The sequence below is a fragment of the Pelobates fuscus genome, chromosome 3 (genome assembly GCF_036172605.1).
Source record: "Pelobates fuscus isolate aPelFus1 chromosome 3, aPelFus1.pri, whole genome shotgun sequence".
Lineage (NCBI taxonomy): Eukaryota > Metazoa > Chordata > Amphibia > Anura > Pelobatidae > Pelobates > Pelobates fuscus.
The window spans coordinates 197,889,680-197,912,345 of NC_086319.1; the positions used below are offsets into that span (position 1 = coordinate 197,889,680).

General features: G+C 41.7%; 1 protein-coding gene across 6 annotated transcripts in view; it reads right to left on the reverse strand.

Annotated features, from left to right (window-relative positions):
• Positions 1-11,810: 11,810 nt before the first annotated feature.
• The window catches only part of TCOF1 (treacle ribosome biogenesis factor 1), a 106,173-nt gene continuing 95,317 nt past the window's right edge, over positions 11,811-22,666 (reverse strand). For 5 of the 6 annotated variants that reach the window (XM_063447887.1, XM_063447886.1, XM_063447889.1 and 2 more), the window contains one exon: positions 20,770-21,961. In XM_063447887.1, the coding sequence (XP_063303957.1) occupies positions 21,827-21,961 (135 nt within the window). In that variant the 3' untranslated portion in view covers positions 20,770-21,826. Of the gene's footprint in view, positions 12,384-13,947; positions 13,998-20,769; positions 21,962-22,666 lie in introns of those variants that run through there. The other variant, XM_063447888.1, reaches the window with a different exon arrangement.

The window sequence follows — 22,666 nt, forward strand, 5'->3', positions numbered from 1 at the left end:
GGGTGGTGGCGCATGAACTTTAACCTGCAGCTCCTCTGGCTGCAGGCCAACTTTACTTCTCCTGCAAAATGAGCACTGTGACGGAGTGTTGCCATGGTAAAGGAACATAGCCTGCTGGGCCCACCTTCCATCCCTCTCCCCTAAGGAAGTGCCAAAAGAGTTCCCACCGGCCCTAGGAGGCAGACAGCTTGGGCTGGCAGGGAAGATGAAAGGATCTCCCCTGTCTGCTTTGGCCCATGGGTATCGCGATGTGACCCTTATCCTTGTGAGGCCGTCAGGCAACTGCCCAGTGTGCCCATACATAAAGATGGCCCTGTGTGCTACGCACTAAGTTCAATCTGAATCAGAACTATTAATCTTAGTATATCATCTGGGCTGCAAGCTCATGCTATTAGTTTAAATTTTCCAACCTGTTGCAGTAGTCCGTATACTAGTTAAGTATCCAAAAACAGGATAGCGTTTTGTTTTCAAGAGTACGATTAGAGTGTACTAATCCTATACAATACTGCACTTCAGAGAACTAAAATGTGATTTAAGTCAGTGGATTGTGGCAAAGAGGGCCAGTAGAGCAAAATATGGTTAGATAGCACTTCTCATAGATCTGTGCTATCAAAGAGAAATATATGACACAAACCCATTCTCTGTATCCCTCTAATTATGTGTAACCAACTTAACCAGGGCTGGGCTGTTAGTGGATGAGAGCAGAACATGCATAATGAGTGCTGTTATTATTGAGTTCTGCTCCTTACACTCATCTTGCAACATGGAAAGTCAGGAGTGGAATATTTAGATAGCCAAAACCACAAATTGATTGATTCAGGGTAAGGTTTGCCATATAGTTGGCATTTTCTATGTTGTATGTAAAAAATTATATATTGATTAGTTGATAAAGGTATTTTGGAACTGATGAACTGCAACCTGCAAAGATGGAACAAACCACATATTTTTGTCATTAGAATGGTGTGCTGACTTTCTCATAAGATGAAATTTGCTTAGGATTGAAGGGAAACTGCATACCTGGTTCTTTAGTACACAGTGTTTTTAAAATACCTCTTTGTGTTTGATTTACTAATTACTTATGTTTGACTTTAGTAAGTTCTGGTTCCAAATCTACAATGATATAATGTAGTAGTCAAGGTTTGTTTTACGCAGGCTTCTTTAGAACTTAATTTTTTGTTTGGTAATTAGTAGAGAAATTAATTTTTACAGCAATTTCAGATATTGGTCATCTGTTTGTGTGCACATCATAATTTGCTTAATAAATTGATTTGGACAATGCACTGTAGTTATTTATTCAAATACCTCCAACTACTTACATGTTCTTATGATAGATCTGCTCATTCAGGCTCCATGAGGCCAAAAGTAATTTCATACATTCCCTGCTTTAGTTAATTTTAGACTACAGACATGCAGAACCCAACCCAGACACGTCCCACACTCTTCTGAGACAATGGCTCATTAACTTGTGTGCAGTGTCATACTAAATTCATTTTAAAGGAGAACTCCAAGCTCAAGTCGATTTTTGTTTGTCACACCACTTGAACGCTTTGACACAAACCAGAGGATAGCAAGCACCCAAGGAAAACAAGTATTTATGGTTATGGTATTTAGAGTGCCCCTCTGAAAACCATAGGCAACACAAGCTATGGGTGATCCTATTTAAAAAAAATAAAATAAAAAAATGGTGAGTACAGGAGTTAGCAGGAGCTTTCTGGTATACGTAATGAGCACTCCCTCTTCTTTCTAAACGCCATGATCAGCAGGACAAAGCTAAGATAGTTAAGAAAATATACTCCTACTTTAATTTTCATTTCTCGATACACATAGGGCAGCATCACCGGACAGGAAATAAATTGTAAATGGGACATACCTTCTCTGAGTCTCCAGTCTTGTAACATGCTCAAAGGTCTAAAGACAAAAATAGAAAGAAGCGAGGGAAAAAAATTGATGCTGCCATGGATATATCCAGGAAAAGAAAATTAGGGTATGAGGAAATTCCTGGCTAATCCTCATACCCATGTTAAATTTGGAGTGGGTGGGAAGAGGGAATTAATAACTGAAGAAGCTGAAACAAAAATTTCAATGCCAAAGTTTATTTTCTCCAAGGAAGAATATGAGACTAAAGACAATATTCCTTTAGTGGATTTCTGAGATCATATATCCTAGACATAATGCCTTATGAAGGTATGAGCTGATGACCATGCAGCAGCTCTACAAATGCTCTCAATAGGAATATTCGTTGCAGCTGCCCATGATGACGCCAAGGGTCTTATGGAATGTGCTATCAAACTAGAAGGAACTGGCACCTCTTGAGCCTGATATGCAGTCAAAATTACCAATATTATCCAATGGCTTAGGTTAGGCTTTGACACAAAGAGGCCCCTGTTATTCCCAGCAAAATTTAGGAAAAACCTGGTGGGAAAAAAAAAATCAGCTTTTTTGCACAAATAAAATGAGTCATCTGGCTACATCCAGGGTGTGCCATCTTTCTTCCAGATTATTGGAAGACTGAAAAGGGGGTGGCAAGATTATCTCATTTAGATGTAAATTTCAAATTACCTTTGAACGAAATTCTGGAAAGAACGACTTTATCCGTATAAAATATGGTATAAGGTTGTTCCACTGATAAAGCACAAATTTCAGAATTGTTTTGTCTAAATGTGATTGAAACTGTGACAATTTATAAGTGACCCAACACACAGAGTGTAAATGATAATAGACGTAAGTAAATGTATACAGGTCCTTAGAGTGGCCGGGCTTAACGTTTACTGGATAGAGAATTATTTATTTATAAAATATTTTACCAGGAAGGATACATTTCTCTCGTTTTCAAGTATGTCCTGAGTCCACAAAATATTACATTTATACAATAAAATACAAAATCAATATTATTACACAATGTAACATACAACAGGTAAGAAATATATAATCAACCATGATAGGTGCATTTTCTTTTGAGATATGTAGAGAGGGATTTCTTAAAGGATTTTAGGCCTGGGGAAGATTTGAAAGTAAGCGGGAGGTCGTTCCATAATTGCAGTGCTCTGTAGGAAAAGGATGATCGAGCCGCTTTCTTTTTGTATTGAGGTAGACTAAATAAAGTACTGGTACTGGATCGGCGGGTATAGGAGGTGGGAACAGCCGGGGAGAGCATTCTGCTAAGGTAGGATGGGAGCTTCCCAGAAAAGCTGGAAAGATGAAAGGGGTGTCTGGATTCCAGTGACAGCCAGTTTAGTTATTTTAGCATGTCACAATGGTAGTTCATGTAATTACATTGTATCACAAACGTGCCGAACTAGTTATACAATGTATTACATTTATTAAGGCAGTGCAGATGCATATACTACATCCCCATAATCAATGATTGGCATCAGCATTTGCTGTACTTTCTTTTCCTTTACTATAGGGCTTAGGCAGGATTTGTTTCTGTCCAGGGCACCTAGTTTGGAATAAATGTGGAGGCCAAAAGATAGATTGGGGTCTAACAACATACCCAGGTATTTGAAAGAGTGTACTGCGGTCCGTGTGCTATTTTATTTGTTTTGATGCATAGACGTGAATTTTTGGGTAAAAAAAGATCATTGTGACAGTTTTGTCAGTGTTTAGGAAGAGTTTGTTTTTTGTGAACCACTTTTTTACCTCTGTGAATTAGGGAATATTCTAGCCTCGGTGGGGGAATAATCTAAATTTTATTAGACAGGAGGCGAATATTTGCTTTACCTTCTTTACTGAAACCTCCAGCAGCAAAGAAACAGTTAACAGAACTTTTCAAAACAACCAATCAGAACAAAGCAACAGTAGTATAAAACCCCTAAGCAGGCTCTTCCACTTCCTCTTTCTTTGATGAGGTCGAGCAGGAGAACAAGGAAACCAACGAATCCACCTTGTAGCAGACACATCCAGAAAAATAATTGTCAAGCCCAGAGAGAAAACAGATTACACGGCAAGAAAAAGCAAAACATAGTGAAAGTAAACTGTCAAGGCAAGATGTCATATCCATACAATATCACTTGCACATCATAATACCTGATGAATAAACAAAGTCTACAGATCTTATGAAGACCTAGTATCTACCTAAACTAAAAAGGCATTGACGAAACATAATTACAACACAAACATGATGAATAAAATGCACACGGACAATCACTGAATAATAGAAATAACCTTTATTATGTAAAGCCATGCATTCACAAAACATAACAATATCCCCAATTAATAATCGAATAAGACCCAAATCCAGGGAGGGAACGTAAAAAAAAGGGGGGGAAATATTCGCCTCCTGTCTTTAATAAAATTTAGATTATTCCCTCACCGAGGCTAGAATAATCCCTAGTTTTATGGCAGGACAGGAGGCTTCATATTTGCAATTTTAACGCCCAAATAATAGAATCAGAAGCAATATGAGATAGAGGACTGAAATAAAAGGAGAATGGAAAAAACCATTCCCTAAACCAAGCAGCGGTGTAGAGAAAATGCAGAAGGGACCCAACGGCTTCCAAAGTTGTTGAGGTGACAGCACCCCGAACCAAAAAGTGTCCCAGAGGAACTCTCAAGGTCAGTCAATGAGAGGATCCACCAAATCCAACGGGTGAGCGAAGATGCAGAAACAGTCCAAAACGGCCGTACGCAGAAGTCAACAGCTGTCCATGAGTAGACGGACGAAAGAACCAGATCCTGGATCTACATGGTCGTGTACAACCTGTCAGAACTGTGGCCTATCCGGAGAATAGGGGTACAACACAGAGGACGAATAGAAATGAAATATGTGTGGAGCAGAAGCCAATGCACTGAACGGCAAGAATGAAGACACTACGTCGATACCATGACGTCAGAATGCCATGAAATACAAGATGTACTGGGGAAAACCGTAAGCTGAAAAACTGGCACAAGGCAAGTCCTTGTCATCAGGTCATTCCTCAAGGAACAAACAATACCACTAGAATTGAGAAATAGTGAGAGATAGGGCTCCCGTAAGGTATATTCCTCTTGGTAGACTGCAGACCAAGAGATCCTTACCAATGCCAGAATCTTGAGAAAACGCACGAGTCGTCCACTAGCTGACATAGGACGTGAATGGCCCCATACGATCCTACCCTGAGAGGGCAACACAGCCAGACAATGGGGACAGCCATAGGGACCCAAACATCTCTCCAGACACCAGTCGTGGCAGGCTACCCCTGTGGATCCCACACAGGACATAAAGAGACAGGGAGTCGTAGATTGCCTTCCCATGGCAAACTCCAGGAAAAAAGGGGAAAGCACGGAGGACTCCTCCGAAGTGGTGTCGCCAGGCAAAACGACCCTCCCAGGAATTCTGTCTGAAGCAAAGACCGAAGTATCCTGGAGGTAAACGGGATGCGTACGCCCTGAAGGAGACCAAGCTTGGAAAACGCATCCCTCGCCTTGCTGAGGGTTCGGCAGCCAGCTGGAGAACCGCTCCGTATGGCGGTTCACACCGAATTTAATCATGCCAGTACTCAAGACTCCGGAGGGTGAGGCAACCAATCATTGGGGTCTCTCCATGGTCGGGTGAAGCCGTCCACCACATGAGTGTCTCGTCCCGCAAACATTCTGTCACAAATGACGCTATAGATAGCGATCCTACGTGAGATTCGACTGCAGTCCGTAGTGGGCAACCGGTGATGAGTCCACGCCGGAAGATAGCAAGCAGTACTACTTCCCCTGGGAAAGCTGTGAATGTTGAACAAACCTGCAGGTAGTTCCATGCAGTTGGCACGAAGAGGTCCCTCCTCCGGACTCCAGAGTCCAGGCCGATGTGGGTTGGGGTTTGAAACTCCTAGGTAGGCCAGGTCCCCCTATGTCGGAGTCATCAATTAAGTTTTAGATGAGCTTCGTTCGAGGTTACACGATTCGGTCGTACCAGGCCGAAGACCCGAGAAAGCGTCATGTTGGAGCGGCTGTTAGTACCGGATCCTGGAAGTATGGCCTCGATGGCGAATAACAACCGGTCAATCGACCGGGTTGGGCCCCTAAGTGTGACCCGCGGGTTGCAGAGCATATGCCCGGTATTTTCCTTGAAGACGGACATCTTGGTCCTAAAGAGGCGGAGCACCGCCTGGACCGAATATTCTATGAAAGACCAGAAACCGGGTTGCCTGGGAGCGAGTCAGATTCAATATGTCCATGTTGATGGTGAAATCCATGCGGGTTTCTCTATGTCTAGTTGAGGGAGAGAACCAATCGTCCACGCCGAGCAGCTCTCTGAGGGGATGAGTGCCCTCCGTCTCGAAGTGTCCACAGGCGACATGTGCATTGGGAGCATGTAGCGTGGGTATGGGCCGGGAGTTCACTCCACCACACCCTTCGCCCAGCATGGCAACTTCGGAATGATTCGGAATGGACGCCTCTTTGGTCATGCGTATCGCTCATGGAACGGTCCAAATGGAACGGTTCCGCAACCTTGATCCTGAGTCCGGGCACGGTCCGAGAGACCTCTGGGGCTAGTTAAGGGGAACCCTATGAATAGAGATGTGTCAGCTCAATTTGTACGTGAGGGTAACTCCGGAGAGCAGACCCAGCACTTGGATGCCAAATCCATCAGTTTGATGTCCAGTTTGGACAGGGGTTGTTTTGCGGTTCTCAGGGGTAGAAACCAACTAGGCGATACCTATGTCATATCGGTCCATTCCCAAAGGGAATTTAGTCTTCTCCGCTTTCCAAGCTGTAACGCGCCGTTTGTCCCGAGGAAACATCTGTGTTCATGTGTCATCGACATCCAGTGGTTAGTCCCAGATAGAGTGCAAACCCTGTATCAGATGTTTGCGGGGTCCTTTCCAGACTCCGTCATGAAGACTGATCCTCTTGATGAATCCATCCGTTAGCCAACGCGTACCAGGGGTGCTTGGTGCAGCGTCTAGGGTGGCCAGTGGAGTGTCCCCTGTAGGGTACTGATGGTTTCTGGCAGTGGGGCGAGTGACCTGTGTACGGGAGATTTGTCCTTCAGTCATGATTGCATAACTGCCATAGAGGTAACACTGTCGGAGTGATACCTGGTGCGGCCAGCTGGGGGTCACCCAGCGTGCAAGAGGGGGGTCACCCAACATGCACAAGCATACCATGCAGTATAGGCCAGCAGGGGAGAGGGTCACCCTCAGTCTGAACAGTAGTGCCGTAGTGGTTAGCCGTATAATAAAGTAACCAGACATTGTCGGTCCAGCAGTGCAGACGGCAGGAGGGGGTCACCCTCATATAACCATAACCGGGCATTGCAGATTTAGCAGTGCTGTAGGTAAGAGGGGGTCACCCTCAGTGTGGTATCATAGAGGTCTGTACACCCAGTAGTGCAGTCAGCGAGAGGGGGGTCACCCTCATTATGGTTATAACGGGACCCTGTAGGTCCAGCAGAATAGTCCACAGGAGGGGGTCACCCTCAGTATCTGCGTATAGCAGGGCACCGTAAGAACAGTAGCTCAATCAGTGGGAGGGGTACCCTCTTTTACGGGTATACCCGGACGCTTCAGGTCCAGCAGTGCAGACTGTAGGAGGGGATTCCCCTCGGTATGATAATAACAGGACATTGCCGGAGCATTAGTGTAGGAAGCAGGAGGGGGTCACCCTCAGCATTAATCCTACAGGACACCGTAGAGCCAGCAGGATACTCATTGGTAGTCATGTTGCCAGAGGGAGGGGGTCACCCAGCCCACAATGGCGTCATACGTCCATTATTATGGTCCAGTAGCGGGTAGAGCCCCAGAAATATTGACGGGGGAGGGCTGTAGATTCACATTTAATTAGTAAAATAAAAACGTGACAAGTCTACTGCTAAGATAGAGAACATTGCATCGCACATCATAGTAAGCTGCAGTTGTGAGCTGCCTGGGACCAGAGGCGGCTCTTTAATTAGGTGGTTTAGGCAGCCGCCTAAGGCCTCGCGGCCGCCTAAATCGCCTGTGGGCAGACTGTGTCAGGTCCTCGGTCACTGACACCAGGAGGGGGCCCGGCGGCTTGCCCCTCCTGGCTGCCCGGCCACCCACCGGTCTGCAGACCATGTGTCTCGCGAAAACCGGCCAGAGCGTTGCCGCGGGTTACCACGGCAACGCTCTGATGGTCTCGCGAGATTACATGGTCTGCAGCTCTGCGGAGCTGCAGACCGGGAGCAGTGGCCACCGGACCACCAGGGACTAAAGGTAGGCTCTCTCACCCCCCACCCCCCTCAGCCTCACACCCTCACTCTCACATCAACCCCCCCCCCCTCACTCTCACATCAACCCCCCCCCCCTCACTCTCACATCAACCCCCCCCCTCACATCAACCCCCCCCTCACATCAACCCCCCCCCCCACATCAACCCCCCCCCCTCACTCTCACATCAACCCCCCCCCCCCTCACTCTCACATCAACCCCCCCCCCCCTCACTCTCACATCAACCCCCCCCCCCACTCTCACATCACCCCCCCCCCTCACTCTCACATCAACCCCCCCCCTCACTCTCACATCAACCCCCCCCCTCACTCTCACATCAACCCCCCCCCCTCACTCTCACATCAACCCCCCCCCCCTCACTCTCACATCAACCCCCCCCCCTCACTCTCACATCAACCCCCCCCCCTCACTCTCACATCAACCCCCCCCCCCTCACTCTCACATCAACCCCCCCCCCACTCTCACATCAACCCCCCCCCCACTCTCACATCAACCCCCCCCCTCACATCAACCCCCCCCCTCACATCAACCCCCCCCTCACTCTCACATCAACCCCCCCCCCTCACTCTCACATCAACCCCCCCCCTCACTCTCACATCAACCCCCCCCCCCTCACTCTCACATCAACCCCCCCCCTCACTCTCACATCAACCCCCCCCCCTCACTCTCACATCAACCCCCCCCCCTCACTCTCACATCAACCCCCCCCCTCACTCTCACATCAACCCCCCCCCTCACTCTCACATCAACCCCCCCCTCACTCTCACATCAACCCCCCCCTCACTCTCACATCAACCCCCCCCCCTCACTCTCACATCAACCCCCCCCCTCACTCTCACATCAACCCCCCCCCCTCACTCTCACATCAACCCCCCCCCCTCACTCTCACATCAACCCCCCCCCCCCTCACTCTCACATCAACCCCCCCCCCTCACTCTCACATCAACCCCCCCCCCCTCACTCTCACATCAACCCCCCCCCTCACTCTCACATCAACCCCCCCCCTCACTCTCACATCAACCCCCCCCCTCACTCTCACATCAACCCCCCCCCCTCACTCTCACATCAACCCCCCCCCCCTCACTCTCACATCAACCCCCCCCCTCACTCTCACATCAACCCCCCCCCTCACTCTCACATCAACCCCCCCCCTCACATCAACCCCCCCCCCTCACTCTCACATCAACCCCCCCCCCCTCACTCTCACATCAACCCCCCCCCCCTCACTCTCACATCAACCCCCCCCCCTCACTCTCACATCAACCCCCCCCCCTCACTCTCACATCAACCCCCCCCCCTCACATCAACCCCCCCCCTCACTCTCACATCAACCCCCCCCCCCCTCACTCTCACATCAACCCCCCCCCTCACTCTCACATCAACCCCCCCCCCCTCACTCTCACATCAACCCCCCCCCTCACTTTCACATCAACCCCCCCCCCTCACTTTCACATCAACCCCCCCCTCACTCTCACATCAACCCCCCCCCTCACTCTCACATCAACCCCCCCCCCTCACTCTCACATCAACCCCCCCCCCTCACATCAACCCCCCCCCCTCACTCTCACATCAACCCCCCCCCTCACTCTCACATCAACCCCCCCCCTCACTCTCACATCAACCCCCCCCTCACTCTCACATCAACCCCCCCCCTCACTCTCACATCAACCCCCCCCCCTCACTCTCACATCAACCCCCCCCCTCACTCTCACATCAACCCCCCCCCTCACTCTCACATCAACCCCCCCCTCACTCTCACATCAGAATATATAGATATAGAAGATACTGCTGTTTGATTGTCCATTTTGATCTTCACCCATTTTCCCATCAAAAATTCTCGGAAATGTAGAAGTGCTAGGTAAGCTGCTCTGAGTTCCAGTAGGTTGGCTGGGATATGTGAGGCTCTCTGTTTCCATCCCCTTGTGCATTCAAAAGCAGTAGATGGGCTTCCCAGCCTAGGCCACTGGCATCAGTGGTAAGAGTTATCCAATCTATTGCTCCCAGAGGAAAACCTCTGCGAAGATTTGAAGGTACCCGTCACCACCTCAACTCCATTCAAACTCTTTTTGAAACCCGTATTATTTTGGAGCAAGCATCTCTGTTCTGGTTGAAGTGTTCCAGGAAAAATTGCCCAGAATACTCATGTACATCTCTGCTTTAACGAATCTCTGATACTTCTTATAACTTCATCATAATATGTTCTAATTTTTCTTTTGAAAGACCATTCCTAATACAGTGTTGAACCATGCACCTAGGAATCAAATCCTTTGGGATGGAATCAGCTGGCTCTTGATCACTTATGACCCATCAAAATCTTTCCCATGCAAATATTGCCTTGTCCCTCTGATATATTAGGCTTTCTTTTGACTCTCCTACTAAGAATGTTATACAGATAGTGATGGATGTTTAGGAATTATAATCTCAGTTCCGCAACCAGGACTTTCGAGAAGGTTTTTGGAGCAGTGCTTACACCAAAGGACCAATGAATTGCTCTGAATTGAAAATGGTCTCAGAACTGTGACTCTCAGCAATCTTTGAAGGTTTTCTGCAATGGGAATATGAAAGTAACGCCCTTCAGATCTATAGAGATCATCCAGGCTCCTAGATGCACTACTGAAATTATCAACAATAAATATTCCATTCTGATTGTTTGAAAGGTTCAGTTTCTGAAGGTCTAGGATTGGACGCCAGTCTCCTGAGGATTTGGGGGCCTGCAAAAGAAGGTGGTCATCCAATTCTCAATTAGGTAAAAAAAAAGAACAACAGAATGCCAGCTTAAGACTTGGTAGGAACTAGTTAACATATGTTCATGAGTCTACTATGTGAAAAACATTTAATAGGCATGGTGCTCATGGCAGGGCACCACGAAGAAACCAGCTGCTTTAAAAAAAAAAACAAAAAAACACTGCTGCGCACCTTAAGTTTGCCAAAAAACCTCCACAATGCTACTAGGAAAATGATGAACTACGGTTTGTTTGCAAGAAACTACGAGTACTATGTATGAATTAAAAGGGGCACTGTCTACCAACATGTAAACATCCCAACAGTTAGATACATGTGAAGGAGCATCGTGATTTTGGGCTGCTTGCCATCATAGAGTGAAAAATTTACTCCCAAGTTTATTGAGATATTCTACAAAATATCAGAGTGACTGTGTGCCAGCTGAAGCTCTGTATTAGTTGGGTGACAACAGCAGAACAACTATATTAAACATTGAAGTAAATCCACTGCACATTGGCTTTAAAAAAAAGAAAAAGAAAATCTGCCTTGTACACCATAGAGCTGCTATTCAATGACCTCAATGGAACTGTCCATACCAGACATCCTAAGTATATGACCGAGCTGAAGCAGTTCTGTAAGGAAGAGTGTTTTCAAAAGCCTCCTGAACTTTGTGCAGTCTAATCTGCAGCTACCAGAAATGCTTAGTTGAGGTGTTGCTACGAAAGAAGGAGCAATTATCTACTAAATCCAAAATGGGTTCAATAAAGACATGAAAGATTATAATTGTATATTGTTAGCTTTGTGTTTGTCTGTACTTGTGACTTTGATAGAGATGAGGACAGAAAATAATTTCCAATAGGTTCACAAACTGTCTTGCCAGTGTATGTGACAAGTTTCCATTAAACCAAAAGTAAACAAAAACACTACTTTTGATAATTACTCATGGAGATTTAATTGGAAGAAAACCAGTTAGTGGTTTCCCTCTGTACATAAAATAGTTAAATCTTTACTTAACTGTAAACAGACACTCTGCATTTCATAATCTTTACGCACAAAATGCATTGATGCTCAAAACAAACCTCAATCAGCCTTCATTAAAAGATACATGTAAGTATAAAATTATTTTACAAGGATAAAAAAAAAACCTATTCATTCAGAGGCAGATAGCCTACGCACAGAGCTACACATTTTACTAGACCAAGGGGTTTATAAATATAAAGATATCTGAATTTTAAGAGTGTCCATCTTAATGGTCTATGATACAGGTTTGACATTTGTTTCACACTATCCAGTGTCTTAAATTCCTTAACCAAAATGAGGAAAAAGCCACTGCCAATTTCCAAAAAACAAAAAGACATCTGTACAGCTCGTCATCTAGTCGTTAATTCTTTACACCACAGTAATTGCAGTTAAATTTAAAATTTACGCCAACACAAAAAAAACATGGCTTGCTGATCTCTTCTTTTCACCAAGTCCTTGGTTTACAGATTAGAAGTGGCCCTAAGAGACGGGAAAAAAAAAAATATTAAGAATTATTATTATAGTCTGCATTCTTTGATGTAGAGCATACAAAGCTGAAGGCTAAATAAGTTTAAAAAAATCACATCATATATTTAACTAAAAATGTCATACCCCATATCCAAAACAAGTATTTAAGAACTATAAAATATTTATGAAATACTCACATTAACGGTGATTGAATATTACTGAAATTTCAACCCAATCAAAGGGATACTAAGACAAAGCAGCGACTACTTCGTACAAATAAGGAAAACATGAAAGCAATTTGTCTTCCTGCCCCACACTGCACAAATACCGAACCCTTTTGCGAAAAAGGGATTAACCAAACAAAAGTAGAATATCAAATTTATGTTGATATATTCCTTCACAATTAATGTCATCTACAGTTGTAATCAAATATAATCAATCGTAATTTAAAATCAAGTTTATTTTCTAAATTTACAGACTTTCCGCTGTCTGCAATGAACAAATCAAACAAAAGCAAAATAAATGGCTCAACACAATGAACAAAATGCTTCAAGTGGTTTAATCAATTTGAACTTACGGTATAATTACTTCTCCTGTCGTAAAATGATTGCTTCCCCCCAAAAATAAATCATTGCTGCGCACCTGAAGTTCGCCAGAGACAGCCTCCACAATGCTACTCCGAAAATGTTTTGTAGACTAATGAAACTAAGGCTGGTTTGCGAGAAACACGTAGCACTATGTATGGCTTAAAAAGGCACTGCATACCAACATGAAAACATCATCCCAACAGTTAAGTACAGGTGAAAGAGCATCATGATGTTGGGCTGTATTGCTGCTTTGGGGTCTGGACCACTTGCCATCATAAAGAGAAAAATTAACTCCCAAATTCATCGAGATAACCTACAAGATAATATCAGGGTGACTGTGTGCCAGCTAAAGCTAAGTAGAAGTTAGGTGATGCAGCCGGACAATTATGCCAAACATTGAAGTAAATCCACTACAGAATGGCTTAAAAAATAAAAATAAAAATCTGACTTGTGGAGTGGCCCATTCAGAGCCTATACCTTAACACCATACACAAGCAGTAGAATGACCTCAACCAAGCTGTCCACACCAGACATCCTAAGAATATGGCTAGTGTACACAATTAACATGGATGCTGTATAGACTTTTAGGATCACTACAACATATTACAATAAAACTGAACGGGGAAAAAAAAGAATAAATTATAGTACAGCACTGTGTAGTACAACTACAATGTAGTTTTATTTAGTGCAAAGCAGAAAGCAGCCGTGTAGCAAAGTTTTGTCCTTTTTCAAGTTCTTACGTGAAGAATTTGGTTCAGCATACTGGGGTTTTCTATGGTGTCATGGTTATAAAATCCTTTAGTTATCAACTAGATGAAGATTAGGAGCAGATATGGCAGATAAACAAGCACATTTTTATTTTTGACAGTATATTTATTGTACTGCAAATACAAAACAAAACCAACTGGCACATGTACAACATTAGTAGTCCATGTCAGATACATCCTAAAATAAAAACAGTTCAAATCAAATAAGTAAAAATACAATACCCCAGTAGCTATTGGGTCAATATTTCCACTTTTTCAGTCTTCAACTTCTTCTGAAAGTAAAACAAAAACTCCAGTTAATTTTAAACAACAACCACACAATGTAGCGTATTTATACAAACCAGAATATATCTATATAATAAATGTAAAGTCTATGTATCTGGCTTGCTCCGTTGCATCATGCCAATCCCAGATCCAGCTCACAAAACAGGAACTGAAGAAAAATTTATTCTCTCCCCTTTATTCCAACCAACATTTCATATCTGCTGAGTAACAATCACACATCAGATGACATAGCACTGGATACAATCGCTGACAACAGGATAGTACTCCAAATGAATCAAAATGTACCCCTTAATGGAATCTAATGTCCAGAGAGCAGGAGTATGTTTTCTCAACCAGACAAATCCATAGCCGACCACTAGCTGACAGCTGACTCATGCTCTGACACAGCAGCTACAGCACGTGACAAACAAAAATATAATTCATCTCTATAGTAAGTGTTATAATCTTTGCCTATTGAGGGGTGAGATAAAATGAACCTTTGACACAACATTAAAGGGACACTACAGTCACCAGAACAACTACAGCTTATTGAATTTGTTCTGGTAAGTAGAATCATTACCTTCAGGCTTTTTGCTGTAAACACTTTTCAGAGAAAATGCAGTGTTTACATTACAGCCTAGTGATGATTTCAGTGGCCACTCCTCAGATTGCTGTTAGAGATCCTTCCTGGGCCATGGCTGCTTAAAATACATCCAAACATTCAGTATCTCCTCCCTCTGCATGCAGACATTGAACGTTACTCATAGAGATTCATTGATTCAATTCATCTCTATGAGAAAATGCTTATTGGCCAGGGCTGTGTTTGAATCATGCTGGTTCTGCCCCTGATCTGCCTCTTTGTCAGTCTCAGCCAATCCTATGGGGAAGCACTGTGATTGGATCAGACTACCGCTTCTGATGATGTCAGCAGACTGCTGTTTTTTCTGAGGCAAACAGCATGAAGAGTTACAGCTTCAGGTTTGAATACAGTAAGATTTTGCTATGTTTATGGAGGCATGAGGTTCCCAGGGGGGCTAGATGGTGGTTTTACACTATAGGGTCAGGAATACAGGTTTGTGTTCCTAAACCTATAGTGATCCTTTAAGCATTGTTTTATGCTTGAGTTCACGAAAAGGTGTTGTGTTAAGTGACTGAGTTTAGGGTGTGTCAACTGAACATGCACTACAGGTATTGAAGATTTTGTCCAAATATTCACTAAATCTCTATATTAGTGGAAGGCAATCTTTGGCACTCCAGATGTTGTGGACTACACGTCCCCTGATGCTTTGCTAGCATTATGGAAGAAGTAGTCCACAACATCTGGAGAGCCTAAGGTTGCCTACATTTGTTCTACATGAATGTAAGAGACCATGAACTGACAGTTTGAACACTTCCTGGTTTGTAGGGGCAGATTAAGATCTTAGGAAATCCAGTATAACGCGGGATAGTTTTAGGCAAGTCCTATCTTGTATTTTAAAATGCACAATTCAATGAAAGTAGGTATTCTTTGGGCTCTGTGGTGCGATCCCCATTGACACCAAGTTTTCCTTTTTTTCTTTCGCTCTAGGAACATGTACACTTGAGTCATCATTTTGCACTGCTTCCGTTCTGTTTATTGCCAAGATAACTGTAAATAATAGACTCAGTCACAGCATTCAGAGGTTCCATGCATTTGTAGAAATGGTCTCTTGAGGAGACCATTGTTGATTTCAAAATTGACTTACTAACATAACTCAATTGCCTGGTGTTAGTAAATATCAGGTGGAGCAATATATCTGTGGCAAGTTATTAGTCATCTTTACATTCCATTTAAAACTGTCTCTAAATGCAGCTATTTCTACTAAAATTACATTAGACCTATCAGAAGTAATCCTCTAATTGAGCACTCTGCTGTAAACCGGCTTAAAAATTATTTAAAGAAAAGTTATCAAAGACGAAAATGGGGATTCAACATTTTGTAGTGATGATCCTGCTGAATGAAACAATAATGGGAACATGGCTTAAGAAATTCGGACAATGTAAGTTTTGTAAACGTGTGTGTGGCCCAAATTACATTTACCATCCTCAGGGCGTTAGTAGGTGATATTGTTGCTAACTGGTGGATACTGAATAGACTCAGGGCTATTTATAGAGCATTACTTTGGCAATGTGCTAAAACTGTGTGAGAAACATATTAGGATTTCTGGAATTATTTTTTGTAGGTCAGATAATTACAAACAACTTGACAAAAAAAAATGCAAGTACATTGCACTTAATTTTAGAGCAAGGTATATTTTGTATGCTGACAAATTGCCCACCACAAGTTAAAGATCAAGCAATTCTCAGATGCTTTCTGGTTGGCAGTTTAGGTGACATCTGGGAGAAGCGTTGCCCATCTGCAGTCAGTTTAACCCCTTATGGACTGAGCCAAATGTACACGTTTTGATCAAAATAAAACTTAAAACAAAACTTGGAATTTGCGCTATATGTCTGTTCAACCGTAATTCACCTCTTTAATATCAAGTGCACCAACACTTCTTATATATAATTTTATTCCGGAGAAACAGGGCTTTCATTTAACATCAAATATTCAGCTATGAATCAATTTAATATGAATAAAATATAAAAAAAATGTGAGAAATTAAGAAATGTTATTTTTTTTAGTTCTGCATGACATTTTAACAGTGAATGTCACAATACTGTTAGCCTTTACTGCAATACAATACACATTTGTATTCAGCGATGCCTCACGTGTAAAACAGTACCCCCTATGTACATGTTTTATAGTGTTTTGGGAAGTTATAGGGTCAAATATAGCATATTAATTTTTTTATTCTTTCCCATTGAAATTTACCAGATTGGTTACGTTGCCTTTGAGACCGTATGGTAGCCCAAGAATGAGAATTACCCCCATGATGGCATACCATTCGCAATAGTAGACAACCCAAGGTATTGCAAATGGGGTATGTTTAGTCTTTTTTAGTAGCCACTTAGTTACAAGCACTGGTCAAAGTTAGCGTTCATATTGGTTTGTGTGTGAAAATTGCAAAAAACTAATTAGAACCCCAATTTTGGCCAGTGTTTGTGACTAAGTGGCTACTTAAAAAGACTGGACATACCATTTGCAAATGGGGTATGCCATCAAGAGGGTAATTCTCATTCCTAGGCTACCATACGGTCTCAAAGGCAAGGTAGCCAATCAGGCGAATTTTAAAGTGAAAAAAATAAAACATAAGCTTATATTTGACTAACTTTTAAAAACACCATAAAAGCTGTACATGAGTGGTGGGTACTGTTATACCCAGGAGACATGCTGAACACAAATATTAGTGTTTCAAAACCGTAAAACGTATAACAACAATAATATCGTCAGTGTAAGTGCCGTTTGTATGTAAAAAATGCACACACAAAAAACAGCATTTTTACGGATGATATTGTAATACATTTTACGGTTTTGAATACTAATATTTGTGTTCTGCAAAGTCTCCCGAGTAAAACAGTACCACCCCTTGTATAGGTTTTAGGGTGTCTTGGAAAGTTACAAGGTTAAATATAGTGCTAGCAAATTAAATTCTCTGGACTTTCAGGCTGGGTTATCAGGCAGGCCCCTCAAATTTAATTGTAGAATTAAAATTATATATATATATATATATATATATATATATATATATAGGTATATATATATATATATAGTGATATATACATATATTTATGTATATAGACATATGTATTATTTTGTTCTAAGTGAATTTTGATATCTATATATATTATCAGAATACAGTTAGAACGAAATTACACATATTTTATATATATATATATATATATAAAAAAAATAAACAATACACAAGATCCTCTCCTATCTACTAAACAGCAACTTCAATGTTGACAGATTTTATTAGTTTGTAAAAGTTTTTTTAAAAAACACCCCTCCCTGTTACAGGTGCCTCATCTCAGGTCCCTATTTAGCCTTGTACTGCAGAGAGCCTCAGATGGATTTTTTTCCCAAGTAAGTGGTTAATCTCATAAGAGCAGACATTAGACTGTGAGAGTAGGACCTGCCAAAGATGGGGTACATTGACGTTGTGGCAGGCTTATGCAATGTATGATCATATAATGTAACTAAATCCCCATTATTTTTTTTGCCTAGATTAGGTGTTTTTTAAAAAAACTTTTACAAACTAATAAAATCTGTCAACATTGAAGTTGCTGTTTAGTAGATAGGAGAGTGCGCTGGATCTTGTGTATTGTTTATTGTATAATATGGCCCCCAGCAGCACCCCATTTAAGCATGTTTAGGTGAGTGCAACCATCCCCCCATGTTTCCTCTATATATATATATATATATATATATATATATATATATATATATATAAACAGTGGTCTGGAACTGCACTCACGGTCCTTAAAGTTGAAAAAAAGTTCTTTATTTCATGAATACTAAAATCGACGTTTCGGTCCGCACAGGGACCTTCCTCAGGATAGACTGACAACTACAACATAAAATTTACTCACTTATATACCCCCCAATAACACAATTTAATGACTCACCCCAGGTGTGTTCCGCCGAGTTCGGCATCCTCCCCATTTGTGTGCGCTTGCGCACTAACAGCATGTCGCTTCTTTGACGTCACATAATCACGTGTAAACGTGAATAGACGTCGTTGTCTAGGTAACGACCAAGCTATCTCCTTATGAGCCCGCTGTACAAATAAAACAGTCGGGTTCGTATATGGAGGATAAGTGATCGGAGAGTGTGCTGTACCCCACGGAACACCTTGTTGATTAAAATAAATTGATGACTTCAAAAATCATATATATACATAACGAGCAGCTAGTAGATGAAAGTGATAGATAGTTTAGAATACTTAAGTCCTTCTAGGCGATTACCTATCTAGTGTGCCGCCTGGTGGATAATTCTAATAAAAGATGATCTCGTGTGTGTAGAGGTGGCTGTCTGACTAAATGCGTTAATGTACATGCATCTAGGAGTAGAGTGTTATAGTGTTATCATGCGATAAAATTAATGTGACAAGGTTTGTGCAAATGTATAAAAATTATAGTGTATTAACTGAAATTATATGAAAACTATGTGTGTATACATACAAATGTATTAATTAAGAATGTAGAGAGTGTGTGTACATTTCTACAATAAGTATGAAATCCAGTGATTGTCAAGTCTAAACAGATACCAAGGGGATTTCGTATTTTGAATATACCCACAATAGGCAGATTAAAGCTCTAATTGCTCTGGTGACTATAGTGTCCCTTTAATATATCTATTATCCTGTATAGTTAATATGCATTTGTGACATGAAAAATCATAAAGACATTCACTCCTTTATCCTACAGCAGGGCACCACCATCTCCACTCCCTGTAGTTATTGTTCTAAGTCTGTCCTTTGTACCCAGCATAAAGAGTAGAAACTAAAACATGTTGCCATTTCCCTTCCTTATTTGCAATGCGTGCCTTGGCTATGTCTTGAGTGAACTGGATTGTGATGTAAATTAACATTTATTCTAAATTTAGAATGACGAACAAAAAAAAAGCATAATGAAAAAATGTTAACACAAGTTATAGGTAATTTTTCAATGTTTTATTCAATGGTAGTATTTACAGAAATGTGGTGGTTCCCTTCTAACGTTAATAAAGATGAGAAGAGAAGTATTTTTTGTTCTCATTTTATTTACCAAGTCCCTATTCGTTAAATTAAATATCAAGTCATTATTGTTAGCATACATATTTCAAATGTAATTGACCTCTACTTTAACTTTTTAATTGTACAAATGCATTAAGAACTTGCTTAAGGGAGTGTTTTAGCTCATGCACATAATGACTAAAAGAGTTAGAGGGTGGGTTAGAGGCAGGTACACAAATGGGAGAGGATTGATGTAATGATACTAATGTGGGTGGGGTTAGAGGCAGAGACACTAATGGAGGTGCACTGGGGGCAGGGAACGTACGGGGCAATTAAGTTGCAGAGATACTAATGGGAGTGTGGGCAGTGATAAAGACAATGATGGGGTGAGTTAGGGGCAGACGCACTAATGGGAACAGGCTAGAGGCAGACACACTAATGATGTTGGCTACAGGCAGCAACATTAATGGAAGGAATGGGGAAGATATACTATTGGGGGTCTGGTGGCAGAGAAACTAGGGCACATTACACAAAGCAAGTGCACACCAAATACCCAGCACACATTATCTCACACCCACACAGGGTGAAACACTCAGGGTTATACACTAAACTTTGGATTTTCACAAACTAAATCTGAATGCAAGGTAAAATGTTGTTACTATTGCGGTTTCGGACAATATTTCCAGAACCACTTTTTTTCCGCAGTTTTTGTATTTTTTAAAGCTAATTTGTGAAAATTCAGAGTAATTTGCAAAACCTGGTCTATGTCCAGGGCTATAAGCTGCGGTTTCAATCTGAAATTATTGTATGTCAGACCAAGTCAAATGGGCTACCACCCTTGGACAAGTAGATTTTTTTTTATATACACAGTTTCCATACCTCTATATATGCACATTTTTTTGTTTTATATGGAATACAGAAAAATTACAACTGATCCTTTAGACCACGAGTCAGCTACCTTTTTACGCATGAATGCTTGATGCCATGTCTGTAAGTGGATGGAGGGCTGCCTATATCTTTATAGCTAAAAAGAAATGAAGATAAAAGTAGATTGTTCTCTAATTTCATATCCTTATGTGGGATTGCCATATACAAGGATACCATATTGTGATCTATCTACTAAACAGCTGAGAGATACATTAAAAAAACAAAAAAACAAAACAAAAAAAAAAACCTTTTTCTAATTTTGATCTTTCAGCAGTGCTATATTTAAGAATAGAAAACTATGTAGCTATAAAACACATACATAATCAAAGACACGTGTGGTTTAAATTAGTTTTTTATGAGGTCCACCCAGTCTCCCCGCCAGTGCTGGGAAAACTAGAAGGGTCCTATCTGTGGGGTCCAATGAGACTCCTGGGAGCTCTATTCTCTTCCATAGTGGTGATAATGGGGCTGGAGAGGCATCTCATCCAAGCTGCTGGCACTACTACAAGGTCTGCAAGGTAACTAAACAGGAAGTGCACAGCTTACCCGTCAAATTATATCCTATATGGGAAGAGTACGCACATTCCGTGCTGATAGGTAGGTGCCTACTTTGCCATTATGAAATCCACAAAGCATGGGGCAGATTTTGCGGCCCTTAGTCTTGCACCGACCCCCCTTTGCGCAGCTGAAAATTGCAAGGGGCGGACCCTATAAGGCCCATATACCGTTGGTTGCGGATCCTGCTATATATTTATTAAAAAATAAATAAAAAAAACACAATTACCAAAAAAAGAGGTGACTGTTGAGAATGTGCTTCATGTGAAACATGACCAACCTACTAGTACCCCTGTATGCTATTGTTTAGGGAGCTGAAGATGTTCTCTTTTTACACTGTAACAGAAACTCTAAATAGAAAACATATAAATTATAACTTACAGTGGAGTACTGCAGGATTGCCAATACAGATGGATGAACAGAGAATACAGAATATAGAGGACTCAAACTCAAAAAGTACATTCACTTAAACTACATCCATAATTATTTAAATGGTGAGACATCTTATTACTTTAAGTGAAAAAAGCTATTAAACATAAAAAACAATATTAAACATTTACTAAAAAAAGACATTACAAACTAAACCGTCCACAAGGAATTGCTAGATACAATTAAAAAGAAATAGTACAAAACAAATCTTAAGTGATTGATTAGATTATCTTTGAAAGACATTTTAAAAATGAAAGAAAAAAGTAGAGGACAGAAAACCATCTCTATGAAAAACAGTCCTTAAGAAGACATCATGCTCTATTTAATTTTGCGGCTCTGAAGACAGTGCCATGACTTTCTTTTTTCTTCCTGCCTCTCTTCCGCTTTGGCCTCTTTGTTGGATGCCAGGACAATGAGAACAGCAGTGACCTCCTCTGAAGAAGAGGCTGGCTCAAGTTAAAAACAAATGTGAAACAGAGCAATCAAAGAATTTACAAAAGAAAAAGCAAAACAGAGATACACAGAAAAAGGGAGGTAATTACATGGATTCAAACAAAGAAACACAATGACAGAATGCAGTCATTACGTCTCAGGTAACTCACCATGTCAGTGGTTATAATACATAAAGGTCAATTATTTTCTATAACATCCCATATCAATATATTCTAATATTAGATGTGAATTACTTTAGAAAGTACATTTTGAAGAAAACATTTTGTACAATATAACTGATATATATACACACACACACACTGTAATACATCTTTTACAGATATAGCTTAAACACTCCGGGCACCTCACTGAAGCCAGCACGTTAAGCAAATGGGAGCCATCTTCACAACTTTGGCAGTAAAGCTGTTCGTAAACGGTTTAACCCCCCCCCCCCCCCCCCAAGGTGAGTGTGTCCAGGATCTCATGGCGTCATGACAATTTCATAAAAATTAAGAGGTAATGGTGTTTATAGTGTTCCATTAAGGCCTCTTATAAGCTATGCACATTACAAAGGTTTAAGAACTTGGAATCCTTCGACGAGGATCCACTTAACTTATGCACAACTTTCTCCTCGCCTCTAGCTCTGTGCTGAAGATGTACACATGTAATGTTGCCGGTTAAAGTGATCACAATATACATGAGCCCATTCACAAAACTGT